Raw genomic sequence first — 9,608 nt, 5'->3', positions numbered from 1 at the left:
TTTTTTTTTTTTAAATAAGATGAGGTCAGTTTAATCTTCCTCTCCTCCCCCGTACATGTCCGCCAGTTTCTTGAACCTGGGCCCCCAGTCGTTCAGGTAGTCGTAGTCCTGGTCCCCGGAGCTGGAGGAGTTGAGGGAGCTGACGGAGCCGGCGGTGGAGCCGCTGCCCTCGTAGTCAAAGACGAGCAGGGAATCGTATGGGGGGGCTGTGGGGTCGTTGTCGGCCGCACGCAAACCCTGGAAGGGTGAACACAMGGTGTTAATGCCCACCATGGGGTTTGGGGGGTCTGGGACCCCTGCAGCAAAGCTAAAAGAGGAAAATGATGGTCCTGGAGCTGCCTAGATGCATCTCTGGGTCACTGGTTACATCCAGTAACTCCCAGTGTCCCCAAAAAAAAGTGTTGGACTGAGTGGCACGGGAGTTATTTCCAATGATCCAATTCTGGATCTGGAAAGCTTTCTCTTCTGGCCACTGTGCCCTTTCTGGGGCTGCCTGTTGAGATTTCCAGCTTAGCCAACGAAACAAAAAACAGCACCCTATCTCTCCTACCAACATTTTAATTCTGATGATTTTCATTCCTTTAGGAAAACAAACAAAAAAAGTCACTCCCAGCAAAATGAGGACAGAGGTGGGGTGTGGAATCGTGGGCAGARGGTTGGGGAGCGCTGCTGCTCCTGTGCGGTGTGGGCAGCGGCCACGGAAATGGCCTCGGGACACGGAGAAAAARAATTGCTTTGCTGCAGAGCCCAGCGTCAGGAAAAGCCTGGTGGAATAACCCTGCAATAAAGCAAAATGTTCCACGCTCCCACCTTCAGAAACCCTGGCCTCAGCCTGGGGAGATGGAGCTGGTTTCAGCAGCAGGGGCGTGTGTAAGAAGAGCGAGGCTTCACAAGCACGGATGTGTGTAAATGTGAGTGAAGGATGGGCAGAAGGACAAAGGAAGAAGGGATTTTAATGATGAAAATGAGGAAAGCACAGCAGGAAATGCATGTAATAATAGAATTAAATGGCTGTAACGTTTATTTTTCTGGCTTAGGAAATGGATGGTGTGCTTTGTCTCRGAGGAAATAATGCATTGATTGGTTTGTAACCACTCAATCACTCAAAACTAAAAATGAGATAAGAAATACCAAATGGACAGATATTTGTACASGCAGATAAAGGAGCAATAATCTAACATAAAATAAAGAAACCATTTCTGATCTCTCTGTGCTGCAAACTCTTTGAGGCTTCACACCAAACAGAGCTTACGAGGAAGGCACAGACTGCTGAAATAATTACAAGTCCAGGAGCCACAAATGGCTTATTCTGCCTGGGTGCTGAAAAGCTTGGTGTTTGTGACACGCACGAGGCAGAAATCTTGGGCTTTTTGCTGCTTCAGTGCCTTTATTAAGCCAAGCCCTGCATCCTMTGCTCGTGCCAATCCTTTCCCTGCCTGGCATCACATGTCTGGCACGGGCACCCCTTGGTCTGTGCAGTSAAACCTGACTGCTCAAGCTTTGAAGATGTGACACAGGACCCCCTGCAGAACATACCTCATTAATAAAATCACCAATATCCCCCGGGTGTGGGATTACTGGTCTTATAGGATACTGTGGCTCAGCACCAATGGGCCTTTCATCCACCCTTCTGACTCCAGGTGTCTTGTTCAGCACGTGATCCATGGTCTCTGGCTGCTGGAGCTGGCTTAAATCGTAATCCTGTGACAAACAGGGAGGCACAGTGTGAAAACCAGAGCTTTTCCTTCACATCACCTACTCACTCWATGTGCAAACAAGTCGAGGGCTCTAATTCTGCTTCACCTGAAGTTTGATGGCAAATCTTATCCCTGGGTAGATAGCATCTCTATCTAAATTACAGATGAACCTGACCTCTGAGTAGCTCATAAAACTAATGTCCTGAGAGTGCATCTKATAAGTTAAATCAAGTATTTAAATATTTTCTGAATATTTCACACAGCATCTAAATATCTGTGATAAAACCCTGCTTTTGTTTGTGTGTGCATAGGTGTATGCATAATTTTTGAYGAAATACATAATATAATGTAGAGACACAGTGTTGGTAGACAGATTATTGCAATTACCTTTCTACAGAAGTAAAAACATTAAAATGTGTATYGCATTTATGCATGTAGGCCTTTCAAAGTAATTATGTTCTTTTTGCTTGTGAAAAATCCCAACAGAATAGGTTTCTATCACAAAATGAGAACCAGGTAATATTTCATTAAAAATGTATTCATGTCGGTAATGGTGTTTTGCTGCTCTTCCTTTGCTGTTATTTTTAACGAATCCTTTCTAAAATATTTAAGYCTACAGTGTAGTTGCCTGAAACCAGATACTTCAGCTACTTGGAATGCTCAGAACAGCACTTTGTTCTACCAGGAAAACTATCCTTGTGCTCAGAMAGGGATGATTGAATCTCCAGGAGCAATATTTATAAATAACTTGACAGCCACAAGAAAAAAAAGAAATGCTAATTGCGAGGATTTTTCTGTGGAATAAGAACTTTCCAAGGTTTGGGTGAGCTCCTGCCTCCCAAGATGTGCTGCCGTGGTTTTGTGGGATCCCTAAGCACTGATCTTGAGCCATGCAGTCCAATTCAACAAAAAAGAAATTCAATTTAATTAAAAAAAAAAAGAAAAAGAAAAAATATGATGTGGAATCACATAATTTGCATGAACTTCCTATTTGAGAGTGTCCTGAGCTCTTTATCCGTGTTCGGTAGGAGTGAAAAAATGGTAACTTCAACACGAGTGACCARACTTTGCTATTTTAGCTGAAAACTGGACACATAGCACATCCCAGGAGTGCAGTGCAGGGAGGTTTTCATACAATATCAGTATTGGTGTCTGTAGGATGAACCACTGGAGGGAAGCTGATGTTTTTGGGCAGCCCTGTGGCTCAGGGCTCCGTCACCCAGCAAAGCTTCGCCACCACACGCCTCGTGATGGAACAGAAAATCCCCAAATCTCTCTAGAMATTTCCCACAAACCACATCCAGAAATTAAAAGAAATTAAAAGCACATTAGAGGCGATTAAATAAATGCAGGGGAAGCCCACAGAAGCTCAAGGCTCAAGTGAGCCAAGGCAAGAGCCTGCAGCCACAGGGCTGGGGAGGGTGGTAGCTGCTGGCTGGTTTTCTGAAGATCTCTGGTAAAACACACGATTTTAATGACTTAAATAACAGAAACAGGTTTGAAGTGGAGTGATTTATAATCCCTCCCCAGGAAGCTGCCTAGGAGGTAGAAAAATCCACATGGCATCGTCCTGCTTGCACAGGAGGATGTCCCAGCAATACACATCCCAGTAATTAATAAATGTCCCATCTCATGGAGCTGCTGGCTCTCCATGCAATAAAGCTGCCTGGTCACTAATGAAGAAACACAACCCTTTGAACGTCTTTTACTGGAAATAATGTGGTTTCTGCCTTTTTGAGGGTACAGACTGCACAGCTGCTCCTTGGCCACAAGCCCTGGGCTCGTCTCAACTCACCTGGTCCTCCTCTCCACCTCCCTCCTCGTCATATTTSAGGATGTTGTCCCTGACGTCGTCCTCGGGGTCGATGAGGAGCTGCTTGGTGTGGCGCTCCTTCTCCCGGCGCTTCATCCACACCACGAAGAGCAGGACCATGGCTGCAACGGGGAGGAAACGGTGTGAGATGGGACCTCCTGCAGCACCAGAGTGTCCCAACACCTCACCTGCCCCTGCCCACTGCAGAGCAYCTCTCTGGCTGCTGGCAGGAGGAATAAAATGTGACTCTATTGCATGGTCTAATTTTTAAAGGGGAGATCAGTGAGAGCTGTAAAWACTGTGACAGAATCCCACTACAAACATTTCTTTAAGGTCCATCACTGATGCTGATTGAGCTGATATTTATCAGRAGTAAAACACACAATCAAAGGAGAAGAAACCAGAAAGTGTGAAAACTGCAGCTTTCTGAAAATATTTGATCTAAATCCTGAGTTTTCARGATTAGGTTTCCACCCTTATTTTATTCAGAGACATAAAGCTGGAGGGAAGAGAGAAGGAAAAGGGTGCATATACCTCAGATTTGTGCACCAAGGGCTGTTCCAGCAGCGTGGCACAGGTTTAGCCCATTCAGGTCACCAGCCCTGACTGTGACAGTCCCTGCTTTTTTGTGCAGCTGGCCAAGATCTGGGGAGGCTGCACAACACTGGGTCCTGTCATCCAATTTGGCCTCCCTCATATTCTCCTCTGGTCCACGAGGGAGGCTCTTCAGGCTTCAGAGATCAGATTAGCCAGGACATTAGCACATGCATTTGGCCACCACTTGSAAAGCAAATCTCAGATCATCTGAAATCCTTTCAGAAAACAGAATCCTTTCGAGCTTTGCAGAATGAGGGAGAGCAAATCTGGGAGCACACAGCCAAGCACAGCCAAGTTCCTTGGGCATTGGCATCTGCATGCCAGGCTTGGCTCATCTGTCTCAGCACAGGAACAGGGAGAGATGMGCAGTTCTTGAATCATGAGAAATGTTTCCCTTCTTAAACAACTTTACCCACAGGGAACACAGGCTCACTGCTCCCCAACCTCACTCTTCAAAGGAACACCCACGTCCCAGGGCTGTGTGCTCCCTGAGCAAGGCAAGATGATCTGGGAACTCAACTCTCTACTAACACAAGGCAGCCAGATCTTGGCTTTTTCTCTTGTACTCAGCAGCTGCAAACAATGCCATGAAGGATGAAATTCAGCCTGGGCAGCTGATGCAGCTACACCYCCCACTGCCTGCTTTCCCCTCCATTCTCCATGCAAGCCCCACACTGAGCTGCAGCAGGGGCAATTTGCAGGAGAAGGGAGTGATGGATGGACAGTGGAGGTGGGAATGAGTGTCCCAGGTTCATTTTAGCTGAATCAACCCTCAACTGTGCCAAACCAACACAGGCAACACAAGAAGGATGTGAGACCCCAGAGTTTGGGATTTTCACTGAAACCAGACCCTGAGGACATGGATGGGCAGTCCAGCTTGCAGGTTATGAGGATCCAAATTCTTCCTCCCAGCACCACAGTGTTTATACCCCACAGGAATTCAGTGAAGTGAGGGAAGAGGACCGGACAGCTAATTACAGCCATTGTGTGCCAACTGGCGGCCATCCCTGCCTGCCAGCTAACAGAATTGTTTCCAGATAGTTCAGCATTTCTTTAATGCTTATCCCAGATCTATTCAAGAAAGAAAAAAAGAAAAGGGAAGAAAATGTAACTCTTATCTGCAAYATAAAACCTCAGCTATTTAGCAGACTATTGAAGTCTTTTTCTCATTGTTCCTTTTCAAGTCTCTCACAACAAGACACCTGACTGGTCCACAAAGACAATATTATAATGGTTACTGGGGTTTATCTTTTTATTTCCTTTTTTTTTTTTTAATGATACTTTTTCATGCACTTGTGGAAAAAACTGTGCCATTAACGCCTTTACAGCTACCTTGGAAAAAAAAAAAAAGACCTTCAAAGTGTCAATGGTGGATGTAGTGCACTYTCCTTCCTTTTATTCACTCTGCAGAATGGGAAGTGCTATTACTGCTGTTAGAACCATTTTCGCTCTGCATGTAGTTTTCCTTGAAATCTATTGTCTTCACCCTTCACAATTTTTTACTGCATTGCTCTTCTAAATGTGTTATTTGTGCAGCTAATACATCAGGTAGCAAGAAGAAGAAAAAAACCCCTTTGAGCAAAGGTAAAGGCGTAAACTTCCTTCACAGGAGCAATCTTGGATCTGTCCCCTTGCTTCTTCTTCCTTTTAAACTTTGACCTGCTGACTCTAAAATGGACAAAGAGCACAAGAAAATTCCCCCATCTGCTTTTTTCTAGGTTATTGTTTAGAGGTCATGATTTGGAACAGATAGAAAGGAGGCAAAACACTGGAARGATGTAACTGTAAAACTCCTCATTGCAAATTACATTTTTCATCACTGATWCAGTGCTTTGCAGCTCTCCAAGATAAAAAAAAAAGTCAATTAGAATTACAATGAATGTAAAAATAAGCTTTTGTAATAAAACCCGTAATTTAAAATGGGATAATGTATCTGAAAATGGAAAGAGGAATCTCTTAAATCAAATGTCCTTCAGCTGAAGTTAATTTCAGTCAATAGGATTTTCAACCGTTTTAAATTGTATTTCAGCACTGGATTTATACAAGAGCAGCAAGGAGAAGACCTGTGTTTAATCACCTCTGTGGCTGCTGTGCCAACTTTGGGCCCAGGGCAGCAGAAAATCTGCACAGCCAGAGGAGGTGGGGCTGACAAACACCTTCATCCTCATGGGGCAAACAACTGCCCTGGCTGAAGGGAGCAGCCAAACTGGGAACCAAGGGCAGGAACTGGGAACCAAGGGCAGGAACTGGGAACCAAGGGCAGGAACTGGGCACAGGGATGCTCCATCAGCTCGGCTGGGCTGGGAGAGGGGCAGGGTGTGCACAAACACCCCGTTTCCTGCTCATTCTCCAGCCTGTTCCAGTAGATCAGTTACACTCCAGTGGTGCCAGAATGATTTTGGCCTTTTTTCTTTAATGCATTTGTAACCTTCCCAGTACTTCTCCCTGCCCTTTTCTCCAGCTGGAAAGAACAAACACTTTCCAGAGCTCTGGAGGATACGGGGCCCCTATCCTATCTTGGTTCTTCCTGGGAATCAAGGTCTTTGAGACCCATTTTCATAAAAGAAGTACAGCTGGTATGGAGGAGAAGGGGCCCCAAAGAAGGGGCTTGACCTGGGGGGAAATACATCATCACTTAATTGGTCCTCCTAATTGGTGCTTTTTATCAATTATGCCAATTCCCCAAAATCTATCAAACTGTATTCACCCCTGTGGGGGTGAGCTTTTGTGGATATTCTTCCATGGCTGCTCCAATAAAGACCCACTTTTATATTGCCTCCTATGCTAAAATCATCATTAAGTTTCATTTCTAGGTTGAAAAAGGCAACACCAGCACATTCCCACTGCTGGCCCAGGATGTGGATGCCAGCCCAGGGATGGCCCACTCTCCTCGTGCACCCTGCCATGTCCCCATTAGGWGACATTTGGAACGTATGTCACTTTGTCTGCTCTCTGTTTAAACACACTGGGGGTAAATATTAAATGTGATTTAGCACTGTAACTCCTATTAGCTTTAATGAGAGTCCCATGGATTCATCCTGTGTTTCTTGATGARTATTTACCTCATTGTTCATCTCATTGCTTGTTTTTATCTATTCCTACTGTGCCAACCCCTGCTTGAAGTTGTAATGATATAATTTTTATTTTTAAGTGTGTGCACACATGGTTCTTCGTAATGCTCAGGGAAGCTTGGGAATGACAGAATTCCTGGGAAAAAGGGAGAGTTTTGCCTTGAGAAAAGGGATGGCCAGTCCTTCCCTGTGATGTATGCCCAGCCCTCCATCAKTCCTGACAGACTGGGGATCCTTCCTCGAAAAACACTCATAATCCCCCGTGATCCTCCAACCTGAGGTCATTTTAAAAGCAATGGCAATAGCCACCATTCTTCTTTTCCTTGGAACAACCAGAAGAACAAGGTAAGCTCTGGCTCTGCAGAGGACAAGCCAGACCCTCATAACCAGTGTATCTGGTAGTGGGAATCAGTATACCCACATGAGACACAGGAATCTGGCCTTTGACCTTTTCCTGCAAAATGTGGAGGATCCTACCACACCACTTCCAAGCTGCTGTCAGTTTGCAAAGCTCCTGGAAGTCTTGGAAAGACAGGTCTGATGCAGGCAGAGCTCGTTCTGCTGATGCTGCAGYGAAGGAGGTTTGAATGCAGATGTGAGAACCAGAGGGATCTGCCCTCTGCATGGAGTGTGAAAAATGCCAGCTATAGAAACTGGACAGCAKCAACAGGGAAACATGAAGGAGGGAAGATTTAGAGCAGATTTTGGGAAGAAATTCTTTACTGTGAGGGGTGGCATGGGTTACTCAGAGAAGCTGTGGCTGCCCCATCTTTGGCAGTGTCCAAGGCCAGGCTGGACAGGGGAAGGTGTCCCTGCCCGTGGCAGGAGGATTGGAGTGAGATGAGCTTTCAGACACCTTCCACCCCAAGCCAGTGTGTGTTTGAGGCCGGTACTCACTGAGCAGGATGATGATGCAGATCAGGATGGCAATGATGGCCCCCGTGCCCAGCCCTGCAGCAGCCACGGCCCCGATGGTGGTGCAGTCGCCGTTCTCGTCGCACGGGCACACCTTCACCTTGATGACAGAGGTGTTGTACAAGGGGGGGTTCCCCGAGTCCGTCACGATGATGGGCACGTCGTACACCCCCGCCTCCAGGTACATGATCCGCAGGCTGAGCTGGGCATAATCCCCTGGGGACCGACACAGACAGGCAGTGACAGACACTGGCAGAGCCCTGCAGCCACACAGCTCCTCTGCCAGAGCCTCTCGTGAGCCCTGCACAAGAGGTCAGCTTCAGAATCTGCCCTACCAGTCTGGCCAAAAACCAGCCTGTGCTTTGCARAAGTGCTCTCACTGCAGCACCAACCCACCTGGATGGCATCTGCAAACCCAATTCTGAGCTGCACATGCTCAAAATGGCATCGAACAGCGACACATGGATAATGCTTCCTGAGGCTGGGCTGCYCCTGGCCACTGGGCAGGTTCTGTACTCACCCAGCTTCCCACCTCGTAATTTGAGAACCCTCCATGAACAGACACAGCCAGGTGATCCCATGGTGATTGAGCCCTGAGCTCAATGAGGGGCACAAGCTGCTCCCCCTGGTCTGGCACCCTCTGCCAGACCTCAGCTTTGAAGCCAAAAACAGCCCACAATTCCATGATATTTTCCATCCTCTGCTGAAACTACCAATAAGCAGAGCAATTAGGGCCATTTGTGGTTGCGTGCCGCAATATAAAAATCCTTCACATACTGGTAATCTTCACACTTACCTAGCCCTCCTGGTTCCATGGTAAATTAAAAGGCTGCCTTTATGCAATTACGGTCAGAGAAATGAACATTGATCCTGATTGTGGCTTATGACAATTACACTGGAGGAACATAAGGAAGACTGATAATAGCTTTTTTCCCCTTGGCCATTATGGATGATTTATACTCTGCTCACTACTGATAACTGTTCATAATTATGAACTGCATTAAAAAAAGCCAAGTGCCAAGGCTCTCAGAGTTATGCTGCAGGTCTGATACAAATCATTTCTGATTAACTATCTTGTCTATAATGTCAGCCGTAATGTGCCCTAAAAAACAAAAATCAGACCAAAAAAAAAAAAAAAAAAAGTGGGAAAGTTTGGAAGAAGCTGCCTGCAGGCTCATTAGTGGAGCAGAGCCCAAACGAGCTGAGGATTGCCTGCCCCATTTACCATTGAGCCGTGTGATGGTCCAGTTCTTCCTCACCGCAGATGGCACACTTGGCAGCTCGAAGACGAAGGGCCCCACGTTGGGATCGATGTCGGCGTCGGCGGCCGTGATGTTGATGACGTTCAGGTTGGGCTTCTCGCAGATCTGCGCCTCCTTYGGCAGCAGCTCCGGGGCGTTGTCGTTGATGTCGATCAGGTAGATCTGCAGTGTGCCCGTGCCACTGGCTGGGGGGATTCCTGCGTGGGGACACGGAGCTGTGACCATGGGACTGGGATCCCTGGGACTCCAGCCC

General features: G+C 46.7%; 1 protein-coding gene across 1 annotated transcript in view; it reads right to left on the bottom strand.

Annotated features, from left to right (window-relative positions):
• Positions 1 to 10: 10 nt before the first annotated feature.
• CDH4 (cadherin 4) overlaps positions 11 to 9,608 on the bottom strand; it is a 405,208-nt gene continuing 395,610 nt past the window's right edge. Inside the window, exons 12-16 of the mRNA XM_057379655.1 lie at positions 9,319 to 9,552; positions 8,076 to 8,309; positions 3,493 to 3,632; positions 1,537 to 1,701; positions 11 to 237 (exon numbers count right to left, since the gene is read on the bottom strand). Of these exons, the coding sequence (XP_057235638.1) occupies positions 31 to 237; positions 1,537 to 1,701; positions 3,493 to 3,632; positions 8,076 to 8,309; positions 9,319 to 9,552 (980 nt within the window). The 3' untranslated portion in view covers positions 11 to 30. The remainder of the gene's footprint in view (positions 238 to 1,536; positions 1,702 to 3,492; positions 3,633 to 8,075; positions 8,310 to 9,318; positions 9,553 to 9,608) is intronic.

The sequence above is a fragment of the Malurus melanocephalus genome, unplaced genomic scaffold (genome assembly GCF_030028575.1).
Source record: "Malurus melanocephalus ecotype Western Australia unplaced genomic scaffold, MMel_1.1 scaffold_415, whole genome shotgun sequence".
NCBI lineage: Eukaryota > Metazoa > Chordata > Aves > Passeriformes > Maluridae > Malurus > Malurus melanocephalus.
The sequence above is the reverse complement of the archived record's forward strand: the minus strand, read 5'-3'. Positions and strand labels throughout refer to the sequence as shown.